Genomic DNA, 25,628 nt, shown 5'->3' on the forward strand with positions numbered 1-25,628 from the left:
ATATATATATATATATATATATATATGTATATGTATATATATATATATATATATATATGTATATATATATATACAGTATATATATATATATATATATATATATATATATATGTATATATATATACAGTATATATATATATATATATATATATATATATATAATATATATATATATATATATATATATATATATATATATATATATATATAAGCTACGGAAATTTTTTACTTTACGTGGCGTCATACTAATTTATGCTCATATATAAAATGTTGTAGATTATGTACTTTACTCATGTGCATACATATATATGGGTATGCGTACATATATGTATGTATGTGCATATCAAATACCAGTTTAACTTGTCAAATATTTACCTTACCTTTCATGCTACTTCAGTTAGTGTAATTTTTTAGCTGATATTCTTTTTTGTTTAAAAATAAAGCCTGGTGTGCAGTAATTATCTTTTAGTAGGATATTAGAATGCTCATAAAGACGAATGAAAACCGCAAGAAGTAATGATATACAGAGCAAAATAGGTTTCGTTGGAATGTGTCAATGGTATGAGGCTGGCCTATTTTCTTCATAGCTGCGGGTAATCAATATGTGGCTAGCTAAGTACCGTCTCTCTCTCTCTCTCTCTCTCTCTCTCTCTCTCTCTCTCTCTCTCTCTCTCTCTCTCTCTCTCTCTCTCTCTCTCTCTCTCTGTGTTTATAGTGTGTCTTTATTTTCTTGTAAGAAGTCTTAAATGTTACTAAATATACTGTTTCCGTTTTCTTAGTAGTTATATCTTGTGCTGTTTGGGTTTCATAGTACCGGCTCCTGTAAGAGTTTAGGCCCCTCTGCGCATTTCACGTGGCACACTGTATGTATTTTTAATGGTCTATACAGCGCCCCTTCATCCTCAAGCTGCAATATCTTTTTAGCCTTCAACTATGGACTCCTTGGCCCCAGCACCTGGTGGTATGACCTAAATTCAGTCATCCTTTCCTTGTGCAGGGGATATTTCAGATGAAAGTCTACAAGTTGAGACAAATAGAAGTTGATATACTTTATCAAAAGAGGTTTATGATCTTATAAATGTTCCTGGTTATTTTGTTCATGATTTATAGGTGTGCTGTTCTGCCAGGTAAGTATAGCAAAATGAAGGGATTTCTGTCAAGTATTTTAAACTTATTCGATGTTTTTTATTCCTCCCACACCAACTATTACAGATCGCAGACCAAATAATATTCCATGTTGATTAGCAAATCGTTGTTAGATCCATGTACATTTATCCTCTTATTTAACATTGTGGTATTGATCCAGTACCGCAAAAAAAAAAAAAAAATCGTGGTCTAGTTTGTTGTCTAAGGTGCCTATTGGAAACACCACTGACTAGCGATCTGCTGGACTGGGGTTGGAGAGCCGCTCAAGCTAGATTGTTTCTTGTACTGCCTGTGACCTCACTATCCTTGTGTGCTAAGGAGGTTTGTGTTTCTGGGAGAGACTAGATCTACCTGCCGAGTCATTAACTGCCATTGCCTGGTCCTCCCGGGTGCTAGCTTGGGTAGTTAAGGGGGCTTGTGGTCACTGTCTAGGGCATTGTCACCGTCCCTCGCCTCTGTCACTCATGAGTGACCTTTAAACAACACCCTAAATGAATGGTCGTCGATGCCTAATATACAGCACGGAAGAATCCTTCTTAGGAAACCCCATAATTTTCATTCCGTCTGGGCATGATTACACAGGGAAAACTTTTGTAAATATTATAGATAAAGATGAGTAAAATTTGACTGCAGAAAAAAAAATTACACAAATTTACGCTTTGAAAGAGTCAAGTTCGACTATAGAAAATGCTGACGTTTAAAATATTCTAAAAGAATAGAATTTTACAATAGAGAATGTTTTAAAATCTACATAAAAAAGCAAAGCCTAATGTTTACTCAATTTGGTGTCCAAGTTCTGAACAAGATAAGAAATGGACGAAGAGCGGGGTGGGGAGGGTCTGTTCCCCCAAATTAAACGACACGTGTCTTTAGAGCAGACGCTGGGAACTGTTCGTTACCTGGGGACCACATTTCACTATATCCAAGTGAGTGAGGGCTGCGTGATTGTACTCGTATGTATGAAATATTATAATGAGTTTTTACAATTCTCCCTTGTCATATTTGTCGTACTATGAAAGTTAACATAAGCTGACATCTCTTTCATTATTTCCTAATGATAATAATGATGATTACTTGATTACTGGTATAAATAAATCTTAGTTTCAGTAATCTAGAGAAGTCTCGGGGCCGAAGGTTTCCCATGCCTGGTTTAGAGGAAGAAAAACTGTCGGATTATAATTAAATATTGTCTGGCATCATAACAGTGATGGCCATTGACGAAGCTGTCAGAAAATAAAGGTTCCTCTAGATCTAGAGGGAAATGATACCTTATAAGACTTCCCTCTGAAAATGGAAAAAAAAAAAGTTAGGAATAAAAGAAGTATGAAAAGAATTCCGGAGTCTAGTCTTGTGGTGGACGAGAAAGAATCGTCACATAGGACAAACCGTTTAAACTTTTAAATATACGAATTTCTAAAGAACGAATGTAGGAACTCTGCGTTTTACTTTTTCGACTTGAATAAGCAAAGAAATTCTTATCTTTGGGTTAATCTTTAGATATTAGCACACACATCAGGCAAAATTGAACGTTCTTTGCATTGGTACACCTGTTGTACTACTACAAGTTTCGTTAAAATTCGCTTTCATGACAATTTGCGTTAAATCAATATCGTTCTAGAAACCGGAGTCGATCCATTCAGGTTTCACGATTCTGTTTAAACAAACGTTAAGCTGACACATTTGATGGTGGTATGTTAATACAGTAGTAATTGTGGTGGCGATGAGGTGGTTTTGCTATCTTGTGCGCTCGTGTTATTAGGTCGAATATCCTTCTAGCATTTCCAGTTCTTTTTGAATGAGTACAAATTTTACCTTGCTTTAAGAGCTGCTTTTCTGGCCGTATACTGCTGGGAAACCCAACTCTCTACAGAACCTTTCGTAGTTCATATTGCTCGTATGTTGTCAAATCCTCTCTATCGAAGCCCTTAGAAAACAAGAAAGTCTTCAGTTTCTTCTGGAAAGTCTTAATATCTTCAGCATTCCAGATGTCTAGTGGGAGCTTATTGTATAGTCTTGGGGCCGCATGTTTGACAGCTCTGGAATCTTCAGTAGGCCTATGTCTTCGTTCAGATAATTTGGAACCATATGTAACTATTCTCTTGGCAACACGATTTGTTGGCTGCAAAGTATGTAACAATTTTCATAAAGACTTTTTTTCACGGTTTCAATTGTGAACATGTTTTATAGTACAGTTGTGGTTTCTTTCTCTCTCATCTACAAATATGTAACATCTTAGCACGTATATTAGAATTGTCTCATGGTTATCCCGTCAGAAAGCTTGGAATATTTTATCCTAGGCGAGAATGCTACTCCATGATTTGTGACTTTGTCCAAAAAGAGGAAGTCATGTTTGTTTTTACGCGGCTGCTTACTACTACTACTACTACAAGCTAAGCTATAATACTAGTTGGAAAAGCAAAATGTTATAAGCCCAAGGGCTCCATCAGGGAAAAATGGCCCAGCGAGGAAAGGGAACAAGGAAATAAACAAACTACTAGAGAAGTAATTAACAATCAAAATGAAGTATTTTAGAACAGTAATAACATTGAAATAGACCTTTCATCTATTAACTATAAAACAAAAACAAAACAAGAAGAGAAACAAGGCAAGAAAGAGAACTCTAATCCAAGACAGAGGCTATGGCACTACCCGCCCAAGACTAGAGAACAATGGTTTGATCTTGAATTATCCTTCATCTTTAGAAGAGCTGCTTACCATAGCTAAAGTCTCTCTTCTACCCTTACAACGTGGAGAGAAGCCACGGGACTATTACAATTAACCCCTTGAGCAAAGAAGAATTGATTGGTAACAGAAGTAAATATATCATAATAAGTTGTTTGAAAGTTTGCACTCTTTATTTAATAACTCGGTGGAGAAACCCTACGCTTCCAGAGAGTCTTTCGTGAATTAAAGTTTGTTGTTATGCCAGATTATAAGCTATGTTGCGGAGACGTGGTGTTTAAAATCTAAGGACTCTTCACACCCAACATGACCACTTCACCATTATGGCTTTGTTTATGTACAGTATATGCATACATGCATAAGTATGCACATTCATGAGTGTGCGAACAGTTCATTGCCCTTTTTATATAGATTAGTTTATTCATACTACTATTAAAATCGAACTGTATGACACCAGTTAAATAACATGTATATTAACCAGCTATTCATTTAGTGTTGTTAAAATTAAATTAAAGGTTACACTTCTTACTCCCTTGTATATGTCGTGAATTATTCATTCTAAATTTGTTTATTTCATTTCATGAAGTCATCCAAATATTAAAATAATGAAAGAATGCAGTAACATTTTTTTCGGTATAGATCGTTTTTACCCAGCTTTTGTTTAGAGCAAAGTGCAGGTTTGACTTCAAACTCCAAGGTTTCATGTGTGTATTTTTGTTGGAGTGATCTCTCTCTCTCTCTCTCTCTCTCTCTCTCTCTCTCTCTCTCTCTCTCTCTCATGCAGTCGAGTGTTTGTTAGTTACACATGAATGTCTATCTATATGGTTTGAACGTATACCGGTATATTGTATATGCAAATTACATTAGATTGCAAATGCATTCAGTCATGCAAAACTTTAGGTCATGATATTGTGTTATACTAAATATGTCCGTTTTAAGCAGCCTGTGTTGGCACATGCCATTTTCGGTATTTTATATGTTATCATATATTTTTTACATATATTTCTTATATGCTAATAATGTATTGAATATTTTACTTAGTCGTGTAGGCAGTGTAGGAGAATTTTCATGTATATTTATAGACATTTTGGAGTTGAATGTATTATAGTTTGTGATTCCCTTTGATATTGTAATTATGAAGGAAAATCTTGGGTACCAAATCAATCTTACGTAATAACCTTTGAAGTGTTTAAATATGATGCCAAACATTGAATTTGACGACAACTTGATGTGACTGCATGCTATGCCTTCCTTTTAACTTCTGGGATCTGGGAATCTTAAGTTAAGCTATGTCTCCAAAAATTGCACTCTTAAATCTTTCAAGACAATAATTGCACATAGCATATCCAGTTGCTTTTTCTGCTTTATGGTAAACGCAGTTCTCTTTAGCATAACTTTAATTAGCATGTCAAGTTCCAGGACTTAAATTGTGTTATGGAATCGCAATAGAGCATTGTCCAGATTGTGGGGAACTGTTCTGTTCAAAATCTTAATTTTGTATGTGGCCTCTTGTTTGAACCTTTTTTTTTTAATCCTTGTTTGTAATGTTTTGAAGATATCTTGCGTCTGGATCTCATCTATTTAGTAAGTATGATTTATTGAATGACAGGAGAATTTAATCATGGAAATTATTAGTAATGTTACTGTGATTATATAAGAAGGAAGATATGAGATGTCCACCTGAAGGAAACGAGATATGGAGATGGTAGTGCAAACAAACTTGTATAATGTATGTTGACCAATGAGAAATTGCAAAACTATTACTAATACTTGACATTTACACGAGGATAGTGATGAACATTTTATAGACTCGTGGAGATGGGTCTCGGCTAACCATCCAGAATGTGATGTCATAAGATGGTTTTGTTAAATTGCAGGAAGCAATAGGTTATTGCCAACATTCCCTTTAATTAATGTAGCTTGTGTCTATAACCAAAATTTGCAAGCTATTTAGTGCAAAATTTAAATTAACATTAGTTTATTGTCAATTTCTTCGTTTTTACCGTTTTTACCATAACAGTTTTTTTCGACATCATTCTTAAGTTTTTAGTCTGTCAAATCCATCACTCACGAAAAATATTATATATGTTTATTCTTACAGGACTTACTAAATCCAGTTAGTTTGATAATCCTAATTGTATGACAGGTTACTTTTATTAGACCTGGTAAATGTTAAAGATCTGTAATACAGTACAGCAGTGCTATAGTTTATGAGTTTAATTCGTTCTATGAGCTCGCTCGCAACCTAAAATATCCGTACTGTACTTTAAAGCAATATTTCCCATGAGAAATAAAGGAAATTCCACATATACGGTATACTTATTTTTAAATGTTTTGTAATGGTAATTATTGGAAAATTTATAACCCCAAACATCAGAAATTAATGTAATGAAAATTAGGAATAGTTGACAAATTATCTTGCACTTTATACACTTTATCTTTGATGAGAGTGGTAGCTGGTGTGAGGGAGACAAAAGGAGGAGGGAGTTTGTTGTTTGGTGCTTGGAGGAAGAATCTCCCTCCATGAGAACATCTGGTAAAATATCGGGAGTTTTCTGTTTTGAAGGATGGTCACTATCACTAATTGAATCGCTTAAATTACGCGTTATGGGTCCTTTTTTTTGTACAAAAACCTATCTAGAGAAGACTGCTTTTGCCATTTTCTAGAAAATGTCATGATAGAAATTTACATGAACAGTGTGGGTGGACACTTTGGTTGTATTGGCACTAAGTCTCGTTACTCGTTAGTTCTTGTTCACAAAAATTTTGCTCGCAGACTGGTACAATACTCGTAACCCAATTCAAATTTGTACTGTATGCTCGTTTCACAATTAACGGGTGTTCAAAGATACTCTTAACCTGAGGTACTGTACAGTACTGTACTACTGTTTACAATATTGTGCCTTAGATGAAAATTTTAAACACAGAATTTGAACTTGAGCATGAATATTAATGTTAGGTAGGTTACGTACTCTGAATCTCTGTTATGTGAAGATGATGAGCATTCCATATCCTGCAGTATTCGCTGTCATTCAATTGATTGTGAAATTCTAGCCGTACTTTCCCTGTAGCTTGTCACTGAACACCGGATCACTTTTGGTACAATAATATTGTAAATATAATCCATATACAGTTTATAGTACTGTGTATATCATCTACACATGCACAAAAGTTTTAGTGGAGCTCTTGCACCTTTTTATTCATTGCATATAAATTAAGGGTCTTGAACACTTCAGTAGAAAAGGGAGAATTACAAAGACAGCAAGAATCTGATAAAGTTTATTTGGGTAATGACATTTTGTCATTTTTTGTTCACTAAGAGGATACTGCAATTTTAGTCTTAGCATTTGTTGTCAGTAACCTTAACATGTACCTATATCTTTTTAGTATTATAGTTAATATGATAAAACCAAACAGAATTATTGATTGTGAAAAGGTCTGTTCAAATTTAATTAATTAGGAAAGAGTAAAGTTACAAGATACTGAGACACTCCTGAGAAATTTCCCTAGCCTTTGTATTGTAGTTTGATGACACACAAGTATCCTAGTATGTAAGATAACACTTTTGTTGGCCTAGTTTGTATTTATTGGGAAATTACTATTGGAGTGTGTATAAGGTAACAGAGAAACTCAATCTAATCTTTATGGTACATGTTGTGGAAGTGCTGGATTATGTATAGTACAGTAGATGGGAATTGGCTTCCTGCGATGTTTTTATTTTTCTTTTTTTTTTATTCTGTGTTCCAGGCAAGTAATGGTCCTCGGCCTGGTTATCCTGGTGGTCACACGGGGGGCGGTCCACCTGGCAAGGGTGGGCGACCCCCATCCAACCCATGTCAAGGTCCTGGTGTTGTACAGTATAGACATGCCCCCCACACCCCTCACTCTGGACAACCACCACCTTCACAGCAACCGCAACAGCAGCAGCAACAACAGCAACAACAGCAGCAACAGCAGCAGCAATCTCAGGGTCCACAGCAGGGTCCTGGCCCTCACCAAGGAGGTCCCCAACACCCGCCTCAACCAGGTGGGGGGCCAGCACAGTGGGTGGGGCCAGGACCTCAGCAAAAACCACACCACCCACAGCAGCAGCAGGCAAGCGGACCACAGCAAAGCAGTGGACCTCAACAGGGTGGTGGAGGTGGAGGTGGTGGAGGAAGTGGAGGGCCACAGTATGGCACTGTAAGATACCAAGGTCCTCACCCTGGCCCACATCCTGGTTCACACCCTGGCCCACACTCAGGACAACTACCTTTACCCACACAGCCTCCTGCCACTTATCCACCACCATCCACATACCATCATCAGGTATGTCAGTGTTGATAGCCTACTCTAGATAACACTTGATGTCACTTAGTGTGAAATACAGTAGTAAGGAATTTCTCTGTTAAGATTTAGCATTTAAAGGATCATTGCTGTGTGCTATTGTAGAAAGTAACATTTCAGGTAAGTTAATTTTTAAATGAAGATTCAAGCTTTTCCACTTATAAAATTATTATATCTACTTTTTAATGCTGATGTAAATATAAGGGAATTTTTGACGAATAAGGGCAAAATCTGTAAGTAAGCTTCGTGAATAATTGTCTGTTTGAACTATCTTGTATTATAAAGCTTTGAAGATGCATTGCTATTATCAGCAACAGTTTACTTATGAGAGACTATTTCAGTGAAATGTTATTTAAGTCAACATCTTGCATTATAAAAAATTTAATGTAGTTGGTAATGTAATTGTGTTGAACAAACTGCAGATAGTTGATATTTTGATACAGTATGTGAATTTTTGTCGGGAAGGTTTAATAAGAAAAGGTAAGGAGTTTCAAGTGCATTACTGTACTCTAAAAATAAGAATTTTTTTATGCCAATTTAAGAGTTGGTAATGAAATATGCTGCTACGGATATTAAACGAAATTACATTGCTTTGCATGTTGCTTCTACAGTAATCTGAAAGAGTTGAAACTGATAAAGGAAAATTTTTTATTATTATAGTTTTATTCAGAAAACCTGTCCTGTGTATTTAAATCATTATATTTACTATAAACAAATGGATTAATCTTTTGTGAAACATTATTACAGAAGTTGTGTTTAACAAAAATATTTTCGTAAATAGATGTACCTTGAAAATTAGATCAGTTTCTCAACTGTTGCTGAAATATAGCAGAATATCTAGAATGCTTACTGTATTTCAAATTTTATGCTTTTCAGCTTCTCACAGTTCAAATTTATACTTCATTAATTATTTTACTGTCTGAAGAATGTTTTTACTATGATTTTTTTTTTTTAATGTTATGCCTTTGTGTTCAGATTACAGTATGTTGAAATAGATGTTTTATGTATTGATTTTAATCTGTGAATGCCATAATGTTTGTGTTGAAGTTAAAAGGCCAGTAGAAGCAGCTGATAAATTACAACTCTTGTCTTAGATTTTAGAGCACATATCATAGTGCAATAGATGAATGTACACGATAGCTTGCCATCATTATTGGTAGTGTTGGTACTGTACTGTATCATAGAGATACATACTGTACTTTAAAATTTTTCTGAAACAAAATGTTAATCTCTAAAATTATCTAGAAAAATTGGAACAAGGGAAGGAGGAAAGAAAAAAATAGTTATACAGTACTGTACCTGTATTTGATTTTGATTCTTTTACTTTGTTGTGTAACTTGATTCAGCTTTAACGCAGTACAGTACAGTATTAGAAGCTTGTTACAAAAAGAATACAATATCTATATGATATTTAAAACCACACTGTTCATATAACAAAAAGGATTTCTCGTCGAGCATTTAAGATCCCATAATATATCCTACTCATTGGCTTTCCAGTGTAAACATGTAAAATCCGTTGTCTTGGAAAAGGTTTTCATCTCTTAGGATCATTTAAATATGTGCATACGGCCTTTCTATCCCTCGATGATGATGGTGTATTCTTTTTTCTTTCATTTAAAGTAAAGTAATATAGTTCCTATTTTATCTTGCTGTCCAGTTTTGATCAGTTATGCATATATTTTAAAATGACAGATGAATTAAAATGTTAAACCTTTTTTACGTTAGGTTGACCACACTAAATGTGTTGCCTGCTTTTGTCCTCTAGTTCTTTCATGGTGTGTTTTTCTCTAAGGCTTTATTGGCTATACTCTACTGTGCATTCCTAATTTTTTTTTCAACTGCATTTTTTTCCCATATTACTCCCTTACTCTTTGGTAACTTGGATTTTACTCTGCACTCGTTTACCTTATTTGGTATGTGGACTGACAAATGTTTGTGGCACAAAAATTCAATTTTTTTTTTTGAGTTAAAGAATAAGTGGTAAAACTAAACTGCCTCTAGGTTTTAAGAGGTGATATTCACAGGTATATGAATTATGCTGAAAGAATGCTTGACTGATTTATTGCAATTGAATAGATGCAGGGACGATGTTGCTGTTTTCTCAGCTCAATACTTGAAACAACATGCAAACTAGTTTAATGACACATATTCCTCATAGAATCAGTATTCTAAAGTTTTTTTTTTTTTTTTTTTAACATAGGGTAATCTTCTTTTACTCGATAATTGATGATGTTGAACATAGCTTGGAAATAGATTGCAAATCAAAATTTTTAGGAAGAACTTCTGTTGTATATTTTGATTTATAAATTGGTGTAAATGAATAGTATTGTAGATAAAATATTTCCATATTTCAAGGGTAAGTTGAATAGGGAGCTTATATTTGTGTCATGATGGACCTCAAACCTTTTGTGAATTATATGCTACTGAAATCGAGAGGCTAGTCACTTTTTTTTTTCTTGCAAATAGTTTTTTTTTTTGTCTGTTCAAGCATTTGTCATAGTCCTTCATGCTTTAGAGTCCTGTATCCTACTACAGTAGTTGATGAAACTGATTTTATAGCTTTATGGTAATGGATATATCTGCGTATGTAGGGATTGGAGCCAACTCTTCTTGTGCAGTGTATCACCCTGCTTTTTTGTGTATTTGGTGATTATAGTCCTTGTGTAGATTGCTTGGCTTAATAGGTTTTGGGACTTTACACTTTCATCTACAGGCAAAGGAGAAAAAAGCAAAATGTTATCGTTATCAAGGGATTTTGTGCAAAGTTGGTGGAGGCATTACTCTTACTAGTGACCAATGGTTTAGTTGAAGTTCTGAAGGTCTTCATTAAGATGTATTTTTGACACTGAAATTTTTTTTCCATAGCATTGAAAGTCTTAGATATCCTTCCACCACATAAACTCAATACATGTACTGTATAAACAGCTCCTAATATTACGCGATGAAGAGACGTAAACTAACTTTCAATATTTGATGAAATGTACAGTATTTGATTTATATACTGTATTACTGTATTTATTTTCCTATGTACATAAGATTTTATATTCACGAAAGGTTGATAAACTACATTTAGAATTCATCTTTATCTTTCGTTAGCTAAAGATGACTTGTCTAATTAGATTGAATCTAGATTTATCACATCAAAGGCTACAGCTGTTGATGAAAATTGTGGAAGGAACCCTCCATTAGTAGCAATATACTGATTGAAAATTCCTTTTATAACATACGCAAGACACATTTCACTGTAGATGTCTTGACTTCCTTTGAATCTCTTGATTGGTTACTTGTAATGCTGACCCCTGGATTTCGTGCAAGATATTACAAATTGTAATTTATATTATATACTATAGGGCATCCCTTTTTTATCATTTTGAAATATGTTTAATTTTTCATTAATGAATGTCCACAATCATCTTAAAAGCGTCATCTTTTGTGATTTAATTTCATGAAAACTGAGGAACGAGTTGTTAGTGTTTTAGTGATTCTTTTTAAGGTTTATAAAGTGCCTGACTGGTTTCCATAAAACCTATTGTAATTAATGAAAAGAAGTTTTTAGGTATGTTACAAAAATTTAGGTATGTGGAAAGCCATTAACTAGTAAATAGGTACTTTTTATACACCTTCGGGATTTAAAAATTAGTTTCATCCTCTTAATGAACTACAGCTAAAGTTCCTTTGTAGTAAACTCTTGATATGACTCCAATAGAGCAAAGGTTTGATTTAGTACCCCGGTTTATATACCCTGTAGGGGGTCTGTGCCATTAGTTCTACTTGTTCTTTGCAGCATTCTCTCAGCCCATAGGTGCACTTGATGTACTGTATATCCTTCTGCTTTACTTCCATTCCTGCTTTCTTTCTTCCATTCCTGCTTTCTTTCTTCTATTCCTGCTTTCTTTCTTCTATTCCTGCTTTCTTTTTTCCATTCCTGCTTTCTTTCTTCAATCTTGTCCAATCTCTCTTTAATTGCGAAGTAAAGTAACTGCTGGATTTTCCCCAATAGTACTCTGGCTCTGTCTGGTCTATAGATCCCACTGCAGGGCTTTATAGCCCAGATTTATTGATCGTAGAATATGTAGTTAATGTTACATATATACAACACAGTAACTGAAATAGAGTGGCTATAGTAAGGTCAAAGTATGGCAGCACCCATACACGAGGGAATTTGTTAACGAGGCCATTTTTGCTTTGATGGCAAATTACAGTAATTGCAATATGAGATACCTAATCCAAATAGTAAATATTTATTTAATTCTTAATATGTATGCATAATATTTTTTTTACTTGATTTTGAAAAAAAAATCTTTCCTAGCAACTTTACTTTTTGTCATTCTTTTGGCTTTAAATATTGCGAATGTTGAGTTCACAACCAAATGCTTCACTTTTGTAGATTTCAAATTTGGGTGCAATATTTATGGTGAGAAGTTTCACTGGTTTTACTGCATTCTCTGAATCTTCACAGTACTGTAATTGTAATGAAATCATGATGAACACCCCAACCCCAGTGCTTCAGAAAGTTGGTAAATTCCTTGCTTCTGAATTTTTACCCTCCATTTATATACTGTATGTGATCTAGTTAACTGAATTGAGATAAATTGTCTTTAATTTTTTTTTTCTATCATATCTGCAGTCAAAATTTGACTATCTATTTAAAAGATCACCAAACATGTACAGAAACTCATTATTGAGAGTAATCGGCAGTGATCAAGTACCTAATTATTATAATGAAGGTAAATGAAATTAACAAATTTGGTTAATTTTACTCTCTCTTGGCCAAAACACTAAACTGTATTGCTGTTCTAAAGGCTTATCACTTGATCTATTTTCTAATTATTTATAATATGCTCACATTCATAAGAAACAAGCTTTCACATAACAGCATTCCCAAATGTGATAGAGAAAAAATTCAATGGGAAGTATTTTGTATCAAGATACAGGTGAAGGTAACTAATTAAAGTACTGTGCTGTACAGTAAACAGACCATTGAAAAATTATAGTGTTACAAGGAAATTTAGATGCAAGGCAGGCAAATTTTCACTATGTATGTAGTGCTTTAAAGTCTTCATAATTTTGTTTTATGGTACAGTATATCAGAATATTTCAAGGTTTTAGCAATTTTGTAAGGTGGCAGGGAAGGCAACTGTTTTTACAGGTGAGCACATGCTTTTTTTTAAAGTATTAAGGATCTTTAAACTGATATAATGAAATTTTTATTGAAGCTTCTTGACATGAACAGCGTTTTTGGTGAATGAAATACTTTCATAAGACAATGACTTGAAAGATTGCTTGATTTTATTCTAACAATTACATAGATGATGCTGAGCTTGCTTCGGTGATATCGCTGGATAGGGCTGATTTAGTTCTGAGTTTAGTCATAGATAATATAGTCTATAGTAAACGTGTCAAGATTGGATGTCAGGATGCCTGAAAACTTTAAATCAATCAATCAATCAATCGATATCTTCATTTGATAAACTTAGCAAGGGAAAGTCTGGAGGATTCAAGAGAACTGATAGAATTAGCTTAGTAAGAAAAAATAAATTCGACTAAGGTGGCAAGACTAGAGGGAATAAGAGAATTGTTGGATATGGCCGATGATCAACCAGTAGGGAAGCAGTTTTTTAGGGGTTGCTGAAAAGAGAGTTTGAAAGAAAAAGAAAATTAAGTAGTTGTCGTAGGCTAAGAGTAGCTAGGGTTACTCAAAATCTAATTAGTTTTCAAAATTTGGTTTGTATTCCCTTTAGTTCAAGGGAAAATAAAATTCTAAAATTCTTCAAATCTTAAACAGAAAAGAATATAATCTTTTTACTCTGTTCTCACCGAGTCCCTTAAGCAGATAGTAGTAAGCACTGAACAGGAAACATCCTGATATCTATGTCAATCTGTGAAAGGCAATGGTTTATTCTTTGATACATATTTGAATTTGAATATACATATTACATATATAAAATTAAAAAGTATATATGCATGAAAACTATTAAATGAAAAGAAGTTGATGCATACATCCATTGGAGCTGATTTATTAACTCAGGTGCTGTTTTAGAGAGCAACTGTTCTATCTGTGAATTATAGAAGTTTGATATAATGCAATACATACAGTAATTATACTAACTGTCTGGCACATCATTATAAGTGGTAATCCAATTGATGATGAAGGGATCACAATTGTGTTAAGTGTCTTCAAGTTCTCCATAAATAAATCTAAAGTTGAAAGTGGTGAACTGCATTTTCTCCCATCATCATGACTTGGTAACCAAATTGAATTGCGCCTCTTCATTATGGCATAGTAGCCATACAAAGTTCAATAATGACTCAAGCGAGTTGCTCACTAATCAAAATACTTTTTTGATTAGCGAGTTGCTCACTAATCAAAATATTTTTTTGATTAATAAAATGTTATGATCTAGAATCATTCACTATCATTCCAGAGGTTTTTTGAGTCATTGAATAAAAAATTAAATTTTCTTACAAATGCTTTATAGCATGGTTATGGTTGCCTCTTTGGCTTATTGCCAACCCTCATGTTTAGTGGTGGGGAGTGAATAGTCTGAGTGTCCTATGGTCAGTCAGCTCATCACCCCCTCATCATCTGACAGCTGCTAACGAATAGTTGATTAACATCTAAATAACCCCTCATTGTTCTCCCATAGTTTCTATGACTACAGTACTCTACATAGTTGCTATGACTGTACTGCAGTTTATATTACTGTAATTGTACATTACTGTCAATATTAACTGTAATTGTACTTAACTGTCACTACTACAGTTCAATAATACTGTTTGGTAGCTAAGGTAATAAGACTCATCATTTGTGAATGTTTATGAGTGGTCGCCATGCCACCCTATCATACACTATACATAACAACAAAACACTGTTGATTTTAACTAACAGCACCACTGATACTGAAGTGTATATCAATGTAACATATGGGGAATATATGTAATAAGAAATTCTTCTTTTATAGTTTATTTATGACTAGATTTACTTTAATGTTATTACTGATGTTGAAATAATTTCTATTTTTTACTTATTTATTTGTTATTCCCTTCTTTCCTTTCCTTACTGGGCTACGTTCCTTGCTGGAGCCCCTGTGTTTGTAGCATTCTGCTTTTCACACCAGGGTTGTAGCTTGGCCAGTAATGATAGTAATCAATACAGTACAGCTTGATTACCTAAGGAGAGACAGCACTTCACTAGGAAGTGATTGCTCCCTTCTCGTATCTGCCTCACAACCATAGTCAAGTTGTAACCTACAATTACTTATTACATTGATTAATTCTTTTCAATGAACATACAGTACTATAGTGTACTGTGTAGTACTGTAATATCTACAGTACTATCACTACCTATAGAATACCTACAATAAAGAAATAAAAATAATGGACTGTACAGTTTACATACAACACCACTTGCTGCTTAAGCTGTGAAGAGGTTCTGTGCAGTGAAGCTGCATTTGAACCCATGATCAATAATACTATGCAGTAGTGTGAGATATGCAGTACAGTAGACTACATACGTAGTCATATACATGTCGGTATTGTGAAACTGTACATGTATAGTATACGCAAATCCTGTTAATTTATTACTTTTGTAAACCCAAATAATTGTATTACTTGCCATATCCTATAACTCTCTCTCTCTCTCTCTCTCTCTCTCTCTCTCTCTCTCTCTCTCTCTCTCTCTCTCTCTCTCTCTCTCTCTCTCTCTCTCTCTCTCTCTCTCTCTCTCATAAAGAGGCACAATTAATGAAGGGGATGAGGATTATAAGCTATGCAGTTATAAATAAATGAATGGTGAAGGGATGTAAATAACTGGACGGCATAGCACATTTACATGGACTAGTCATCATTGCTGTTAAAGAAAAATTAACGATGCTATTAATAATGTTCATACGAATAAAAGGTGGATGATTAAGTGGCAGTACAGTAATACCCCGGTTTATGAGTAACTCAGAATTAGCACAAAATTTAAAATGTGTTTATGAGTTTTGAATCCGGTCAATGAGCAAAAATTCCCTTTGCACTGTATTTGCATTGTTCATCTGATAGTTATGGTAGCTTGTTTTGCTTTAGATCTCTTTTCTCCCCCACTCATTACTCTTCAACTCAATCTGCAGTTCATGTACCAGGATAACCTAATGGTATCTGGTGAGCATCTTTGGAAGTGGTCTTGGTAAGGTTGTGACCTTTTGTTCTTTACAGAATTTACATTGCTTTTCTTCACATGAAGTTAAGAATAGTAACAATATAGTACAACATTCTAGACAATGACCCCCAACGTGATCAAAATGGATATTAAAGAGAGATGATTACTTTGAAGGTAAAAAAAAATTAGCGACATCTTGATCAATGTGCGTAAGTGGCAGACCTAGCAAAAATGTACAATAATAATTCTTGAGAATAAAGATGAAAAAAAAGCAATGGATACTGCAAAATGACTGCTGACATTAACAAAACAATGGTCACATATTCTTAATGATATGGAGAACAAGCAATTGGTATTAGGTATGATAACAGAAAACATTATTTAGGTAAAAACAAATGTTTTGGATGCTTACCTTTTGCAAAATGAGCCAAGTACATTCAGCAGAGCAGACAAAGTAAAAGTAACATTCGAAGTGTGCCACGGCTGGTTTGAAAATTTCAAAAGAAGAACTGACTTCCATAATGAGGATAAATGCTCCGATGTCAAGGCAGAAGAGTCATTCATGCCACAGCAAGTTCTCAACTGCAACAAAACCATTCTGTCTAGAAGAAGCCCTGGAGGACCTTTACTACTGCAGAAGAAAAGGCAAATTCTGGTCATAAGGCCCTAAAATACCATCTAACCCTGCTGTTCTTTACTAATGTCAGTGGGGATTGTAAAGTCAAACCTCTTATAGTACACTTTATAGCACTCAAAAAATCTACAAGCCTTTAAAAAGTACAACTGAATGTTGTATGAAGGTTAGACAAGGGTTGGGCAACATGCATTTTGTTTGCGGATCGGGTCAATGAGATTTTTGGTCCCAAGGTAAATAAAATATGTACTATGTAGTTGAGAAGACCCTCCCTCTCCAATTCTTATTGCTTATGGATAATGTTCCTGCTTATCTTCCAGCCATTGAAGATCACCTAATGGGGGAGTTTGAATTCATTAACATTAGTTCCTGTACTCAACACCAATTCAATTCTTCAACCCATCAGATCAGCAGGTGACCACAAACTCTCAAAAGCATTATTCAATAGCAATGTTCTAATGCTGTTTTGAGGTTATTGATGGGACCAAGCTCACCCTGAGTTTTGAAAAGAAAATTTCCACATCATCAGCTGCCACCAAATGAAGCAAGAAAACCCTCAATTCTGCATGGAGGAATATGTGATCTGTGAGCTTTCCTGAACATAATTTTGATAGATTCAAATCCATGATGGAGGCAGCAGTTAACAGTGTAATTGTGTCCTTGGGCAAGACAATGGGTTGGAGGTGGACAATGATGACATCAGTGATCTGTATGAGCACAACGAGCAGCTGACAACTGAGGAGCTGGTGGAGTTCAATAAGGTGCAGTAGCTAGGGGTTGAAGAGAAAATTTCATTTGAGGAGGTGGAGGGACAGAGTGACAAACTTTTCGCTTTAAGTTAAATAAGGGAGATTTTGAAAATGTGGGAAACCGTGCAAAGTTTTGTAGAAATACATCTCGCAGATAAGGTTTTGGCGGGACGAGCAGCAAATAAATTTACAGACAATGCAATGTTGCATTTACATAAAATTGTTAGTAGACAAAAACAGTCGTCTCGTGGTAGGATCCTTGTGAAAGTTAAATGAATGAGTGTAAAAGAAAGATGTGTGTCTAAACAGCATATATTAGGTGATTCAGTTAGTAATACCTAGTGCTGTTCAAGAGAAAATTCCTGATATTTTAGTGAAGTCCTCAGGGAAGGAGTTCTCCCAAGCAGTAACAACCTCCTCCTCCTCCTCCTCCTCCTCCTCCTCCTCCTCCTCCTCCTCCTCCTCCTCCTCCTCCTCCTCCTCCTCACACCAGCCATGACTCCTTAAAGATACAGTGCGAGTTGATTTGTCAATGTATTGATATTTTTCAAAGTGAATTATTAATTTATATTTATTGATTATTAATTTGAATTCATTTCAGATGTTGGGTCATAATTTGTTCCTTAAATACCATTTCAAACTTTTAAAAAAGAGTATCTGCAATGTATGTACAATAAGGACATGTGGAATGCATCAAGTGAATTTCCTTTATATTTTATGGGAAATATTGTGTTAGTTTACGAGCATTTTTGATTGCTAGGTTGTTCCTGGACCGATTAAACTCATGAACCAAGGTACTACTGTTTTACAGATAATGATATGGTAACAGTTTTAAATATTGCAGTTGTATTTTACGAAATAAGAAATAGTAATTTATTGTTGTTATTTTAGCCAGTTTAAAAAGCTTTAGAAATTCCTTAAATATCTTTTCTGTCTGGTGCGGAGAAATGGGAAGGTTCATCACACCACCATCATCACTGTTTTATGGGAATGTTACTAGGGTCACCAAAGAAAGGGTTTGAGGTTTGAGGAGATTCTGTGACTTTAGGCGTTGGTGGTGGTTTACTGAAAGGGTTCAAAAACATGTGTTGGGCAGGTACTTCTCCTTCCTCTTCATCATCTCCATTATGCACTTAAATGATACAAAACCCTCAGCCATGGCATGCATGAATTTTTTGTACGCTTATTTGAAGAGTCCATACCATATGGTACATTGTTAAATTCTCTAGCAACCATGACATCTTAACTTCTTAATTGTGATGCCTTCATTGATTTTGTTCATTTCATTGTCCTTTGCTTCCTCATTTGCTGAAACTAGTTCTGGAAGGTTCTCCACAGTCGGCTCCTCTTCATGCTTATACAGCAACTCCTTAGTCATCATCCTCTATCGGTTTCTGGAAGCCTTTAGGATATCTGTGCCAAGACCACACACTTCTTGGCAGTCTTTTTAAAGGCCTCATCAGGACTGAGTCCAGCAAAGTCCATCACACAGTCGGAACAAAGACTTTTCGAGCAGGCATTCACCGTCTGTGGGTTGACACCATTGAATAATTTCCCAGCAATAGAGGGACAGTCTGCTATTGTGAAACCAGTGGAGTGTTACGATTGCAGACTTGGAGGGCATTGTCATCCATGACTGCTTAAAGTAGCACTAATGCAGATTTACTGTTATGAGCCTTGAAGTGCTTTTTAAAGATTCCTTGGTCCATCATCTGGATAGCTGAAGTGGTGGTGGGATGAAAACTACCACTTCCACATTGTAAGCAGTACCTGGATGGAAGTTGGGTTTCCTGGAGCATAGCCATGTGTAAGTAGGACCTTGAGCTCCCAAGTCTTTCTTCTGAAGGTACTTCTCAAATCTTGTGGTGGGAAGGAATAGTGGAACCAGTTGAGGAAGAGATTGCTTATTTTACATCCAGTATGGAAACGGTGTATTCTTTTTGCAGTAATGAAGTGCCCAGGGGTTGGGTGACTTGTAAGTAAAGCCAGGCCGAATAAGGTGTCCCGGCGTGATTTCCGCTCACAAAATCAGTGCGTGCATGGGGAGACAAAGGAAAAAACAATACAGTTTTGTATTTTATAAAGTGCTCTAAATATATTTTTTTTTCAACAAATATGATTTACAAAATTAAAAAATTAAAAAAAGAATATATCCATTGAAATCAAAGAAACCAGAAACATACCAATTACAACAAGCTGTTAGATTTCGTGTGTTTTGCTGCCTCAAACTTAGGAGCATGGCGTTCCTTGTAGGGAATAAATCTGCGGCAGCTAATTCCAAACCAAACTTGTCAAGCAATAAAAATGCATATATAGTACCAGTACTGTCTATTAATACTGTACACTAGTAAATAATCTAAATTGGCATATGGTATATGTATTATTAGTTTAAATTGCAGTGCAGGATGAGAATTTATTCATACAGGGGTTAATTATAATTAGTATTAAACACTTGTAATAAAGTAAAAACAAATAAAAAATTAACATCAATGTTCATAAACTTGACAGATTCATCCTTGTTCCTGTCTTGTAGCCCTTCTGAATTATCTTAAAAAGCACCTTAGAGAAAGCTTTCATTGCCTCATTATCAGCAGAGCCTGACTCCCCAGGCTATCCCTTTGCCTTGGTGATCCTTGATCCAGACAAGATAAAGGAATTTTCCATTTGAATCCCGAATCTTGTTTCACACCATTGGGGTGTAATTCACACTGCTTGTGGTACTTAACCTCACAGGAGCACAAATCTTTTTTTTTTTTTTTTTTCTTTTACGATTGTTCTATGTACAGTGTTTTCGGGCTGCGCAGAAGTCCTAAACAAAATGACATTGCAATAATCTTCAAAGAATAAGAAATATTGTTTTAGAATATTTTGTAGATCTCAAAACATGGATTATTAAAACTGCAAAGGCAAAAATCTGTAAAGACGGAATGCTGACTATGTGAATACTGTACTGTAACCGAATTGGAGTAACTAGAATTTGGAAATTGGAGGGTTGATTGTATATACAGTACAGTATATGTAAAGTAACCTGTGCATACTGTACTGTACTCTGTCCAAAAATTATACATATATATTACTGCTGTACACGAAAAGCAGCACAAAAGAACATTAAAGAACAACCCAAATGTCTACACAATTTATTCGATCCATTTGCGTTATCAAATAATGCATCAGTTTTCACGTTTGGACTGACTGGTATAATGGGATGTTTCTATTTACCAGTACTAAAGCAATCTTTCTCTACCCATTCAAAAAAGTAGAAAATGAGGGAAACTAATATCAAGAAAATAATTTCACAGAAAGTACAACCACAAAAAACCCATGAGGAATAGTGCCATCTCAAGTGGTACACAGTAGATATTGATTAAAGGTCATTACAGTATAGCATTCTTTTGTCTCCTAGTTTTACTTACTGTTTAGCTTTTAACCATGCTTCCTTTCCAACTTCCTTTCTTCCACCTTGCTATCCAGCATCTTGGCTTTCAGTAAGTATTACAACCAAAGGGTTGTAATACTGGACTTTATGGCCCAAATTCACAAGGAACCAAAGGATTACATACGCTGTATTAAAGAATAAACGTATGCAAATTAATTTCATAAATTTAATCCAGTCTAAATGTATTTGAAGGATCACATAAATATCTTTCAAATAAACTGTCAAATGGACTTGAACTTCCAGGTTTTCAGCCCTTGAAGGTAAGCCTAATGGGATTTAACTTCCTTACCTGGAGAACTGGATGTTCATGGTACCAAGACGGTTTAATGTAAATTCCACTTAACAGATGGGTTGAAGAAGACTGTTTCCAACCTCTAGGAGACTTTAATGATAGTACAGCAAATCATACATGAAAAAATAGATGGCATGTTGTGTAGATTAAGAGACTAAGAATCTATGTGTGAGAATGGCTATGTAGATAGCTGAGGGTCTGTTGTGATTTGAACATTAGAACTTATGAAAAAGGCTGTTAAAGAATAGATGATAGATATAAACTGTACAGAAGCTTGATTATAATGTTTTTGGCTTACATTAGATACTGTAGTTGTTTTATAAGTAAGTTTTTGATGGTGTAGCACTTGTTACTTTGATATTGTGCTTTGCTGTTAACTGGTTATATATGAAACTAACTTGGCTATACTATATATACTTAAGGAATATGCAGAATTCTTTTGTGTTTAAAATTTATAAAAGCTGTATGAAGGCACCTGTATTGAATTGTGGAAATTGATATATTTGATTCTTACCAACAAGCCTTTTTCAAGGGACAGTAGCCTCCATACCTGTAACAAACAATACTGTTAACCCTTTTATCCCCAAGCTATTTGGAACTTTCCAACCCTTAACCCCCAGGAATTTTTTTTTCAAGGACATTTTGCAATATATATTTTTTAAATTGCTCTAACAGCCTTAATTTTTGTCATAGAGATGTCAGGTTGGTCTCATTCTTTTGGAAAATGCTTGAAGTTTCTCATAAAGTTATAAAGAATATGCGAAAAAATGTGAATAGCAGGTTTTTTGCAAGGACGTACCAGTACGTCCATGGGGGTAAAGGGATGAGTTTTGTGAAACGTATCAGTACGTCCATTGGGGGTAAAAGGGTTAAGGCTTTGGAGGTCATTCCTAGTTTGTGGAATCTAAGATGGATGGTTACTAAATTGTGTCAGCACAACCCTAGATTAAGAAAGTGTGAAGAACAATTCTTGCAACACTATGAAAATAAGTGTGGTGCAGGAATTAGTGGGTCACAATATAACTAACAAACCAGAAAGCAAGTTAGACATTGACAGGAAATACCCCATCAACAAAATTTCTATTGAGGCAATAAATATGGAGGTGACATCACCTGACATTCACATTTGTTAGTAATGCTCTCTGTGATTGCTAAAGTAATGTGTTTTTTGTGTTAGGAAAGGTTTTTTATTTTTGCTGTAAAATGTTACAAATGGAAGAAAGATATTTCATTGTTGTACAGTGATGATTTTTCATATACAGTAATAAACAAGTAGATTATTTAGAAGTGCAAATTGGCAAATTCAATTTATTTCAGGTATCATATAACTAAAAATGTCTATCATTTTGATAGTTTTAAACCATTTGAATTTATCCAAGTAATTTTTTAGCAATATTTTTATATTCATTTATGATTTTGCAGACTTATAGCGGTGGTGGGGGAGGAGGCGGGCATGTATCGGGCGTTTCACCAACTACGACGCCAACGTCAAGCAGTACAGGTGGTGGGAGTGGTGGTGCAGGCGGTGGGGGTGGGAGCAGCAGTAGTTATTCGGCTGCTTCTCCTTCGCAACACTCTCATGCCAGTAGCTATGGTGGAGAACAGCTCTCCAGAACCAACCTTTACATCCGTGGCTTAACTCCAGACACCACTGATAAGGACCTTGTCGATATGTGTAAAAAGTAAATAACTGCTATTTTATTTGTGCATATGTTTCTCTTTTTTATTAGATTATGTGTGTATATTATTGCTTTTTTAATATTATTGTGCCTTTATTATAATGCAAAGTAACATATTTTATATGCACTTTCATCTGGTAATAAGCAGTGAAATAGGTGCCATTTGAAATTGAACTAGCTTCCTAGGAAGTTCAAGTGGTGGTTTTTGAAAATTGGTTGGTGCAGTGTTGAAAAGTCAGCAACTCACTTTCAGGCTGAGAGTCATATTTTCACACTTGTACTGAGAGTGAGTTTGTTTTCAATGTTTCCTGGAGTAACCATTTTAGTTTGAATGTTCTTTTGTGTTTTGGTGGGAGCCTTTTCTTTTAATATTCTTCTTAACTTGAGGAGTGAACTACCACATTGTAATTGTTCAGTGGCTATTCTCCACTTGGTAAGGGTAGGAGAGACACACTTGGTATGGTAAGTAGCCCTTCTAGGTAAAGGACACTCTAAAATCAAACCGTTGTTCTCTAGTCTTGGGTAACAACATATCCTTTGCGACATAGTGTTCCACTATCTTGGGCCAGAGTTCTCTTGCTTGAGGGTATGCTCAGGCACACTATTCTCTTTGTTTCCTTATTTCCTCTCCTCCCTGTTGGAGCCCTTGGGCTTATCCAACTAGGGTTGTAGCTTAGCTAGTAATAATGATTATGATGATATCTGTTTTGTTAGCGGTAAACTTTATTGTATCAATTTCAATATTTTAAATACTGCTCAATATTGTTAGGTGCATGCTCTTTCTTAGCTTACTGCCTTCATGCTTTAAATGATATTTCTTTATCTAAATTGTATTTCAATTGATACCAAATCAATTATTAAATTAAACCCCCACATACTTTGTAGATAAGCGAGTTAAAAATCAACTGGACTCTAAATTAATAAGACCACAGCTCTGCAGCCACTATGGTGCCTAGAGCACAGTATTCTTCATAAGCAAACCACGATAATTTAAGATAGTATACAGCAAAAACTGACTTTGAACGCTAGTAAGCTGTTGCTAAAACAATTTCCAAAGAAAGATCTTTAGAGAATTTAAGAGAAGTAGGTGCCCTACTCATATCATGTACCTTCACTTTCAAACCTATTATTAGATTTATGTCTTATTCTTTATTAGGTATGGGATCGATTTTCAAATTTTGAATATTTGATTTTTGGTCATAGGTTGATTATAGGCCTTAATCCCACAAAACGAAATAGGTATGTTACCTCTAATACCTAAAATATTATCCAAGTAATACTGAATGGCTCTTATTGTACAAAGAAACCTATTTTCTCCTGAAATGCTTTAATTAATTTTCAGAAAGGATAAGTGAAAATTGAGGCAAACTTTTAAAATAATTTTTTGGCTCTGAAGGAAGACAAAAGGAACAAAATCATCTTGTGTTCCCTGAAGGTTATTTTGATCGATAATGCTTGTAGTCCACTTATGTATTTAGCTGAAGCTAATACCAACAGGAAAAGGGTTTTAGCCATTAGATCTTTAAGAGAAATATTTCAACTGTTCAAAATTCAGACTTTTGATTGTAGTAAAACCACAACCAAATTCCAGAAAATTAACCTGATTACTGTAGGGGTTTCAATACTCAACAGTATAATTCAACCTCCATAATAGTTGAAAGGGACAGATCTAATCCCTGATGCTTGAGCACAGAATTAAGCATGGGCCTAAATCCCTTAACGAAATTGAATGTTTATCATAAAAAGTGAATGGTAAAAAATTAACGGTATCCAAGCTAGGCCTAGTCATTAACAAAACTCTTTACTTTGCACCAATCAGAATAAACATTACTTTGGTTTTTAAAAGGAATAGTGGTAGATTGTCTTTCAAACCTAAAATAGGCAGACTAGAGCAGGCATGGGCAACCGTTCGGAAACCGCGGGCAATATTGTACTACTGTTTATCTAAGTGAGTGTGGGGTGCATGATAGTACACATATGCAAGAAATATTACTTACCTGATATACAGTATACCTTAACGTGGTGAGAGGTTTTTTGAATCGCTAGTTGCAGGCTACCAGTTGCCCATGTCTGGTCTAGAGGGTTTCAGAAACCTTGTGTTTCTGAAATACAGGACAGTGCATAGTCTCCATTTGGACAAATGTATCAAGGAAGGGTTTGTATGAATCACCTTTAAGAGGTTTTTTTTTTTTGTGCATATTGGCATTGTAAGGCAACCTTCTTGGACACTGATAATAGGTGTCACAGATCTCTGAACCATGAAGCTACAATATATGCATCATAAGCTGTTTGCAGAACTCCTGAACTTGTTTAACACCTACTGAACCATGGAAAATAGTGGGAATTATAATAAGTAAAGAGTTCTTATTTCCAGGGAGGAGAACTAAAATATCTAGTTGAATATTTTGGTACACAAGGTGGTACACAAGGAATAAGTAGACGATTGGAAGTACTTCCCGTACTGAAAGGAGAGATTTAAGGAACCAGGCTACATCTTGGTTCAGGCCTCCCAAATTCTTGGTGTCTCAGAGATTGGCTAGA

The 25,628-nt window shown here is 35.0% G+C and overlaps 1 protein-coding gene across 8 annotated transcripts in view; it reads left to right on the forward strand.

Moving 5' to 3' along the window:
• Positions 1-23,123, forward strand: part of LOC137638574 (acidic proline-rich protein PRP33-like) — a 249,694-nt gene extending 226,571 nt beyond the window's left edge. For 7 of the 8 annotated variants that reach the window (XM_068370749.1, XM_068370748.1, XM_068370752.1 and 4 more), the window contains 2 exons: positions 7,576-8,136; positions 22,831-23,122. In XM_068370749.1, the coding sequence (XP_068226850.1) occupies positions 7,576-8,136; positions 22,831-23,094 (825 nt within the window). In that variant the 3' untranslated portion in view covers positions 23,095-23,122. Of the gene's footprint in view, positions 1-7,575; positions 8,137-22,830 lie in introns of all 8 variants that reach the window. The other variant, XM_068370754.1, reaches the window with a different exon arrangement.
• The last annotated feature ends 2,505 nt before the right edge of the window (positions 23,124-25,628 follow it).

The sequence above is a fragment of the Palaemon carinicauda genome, chromosome 3, assembly GCF_036898095.1.
Source record: "Palaemon carinicauda isolate YSFRI2023 chromosome 3, ASM3689809v2, whole genome shotgun sequence".
In the NCBI taxonomy this organism is placed as follows: Eukaryota; Metazoa; Arthropoda; class Malacostraca; order Decapoda; family Palaemonidae; genus Palaemon; species Palaemon carinicauda.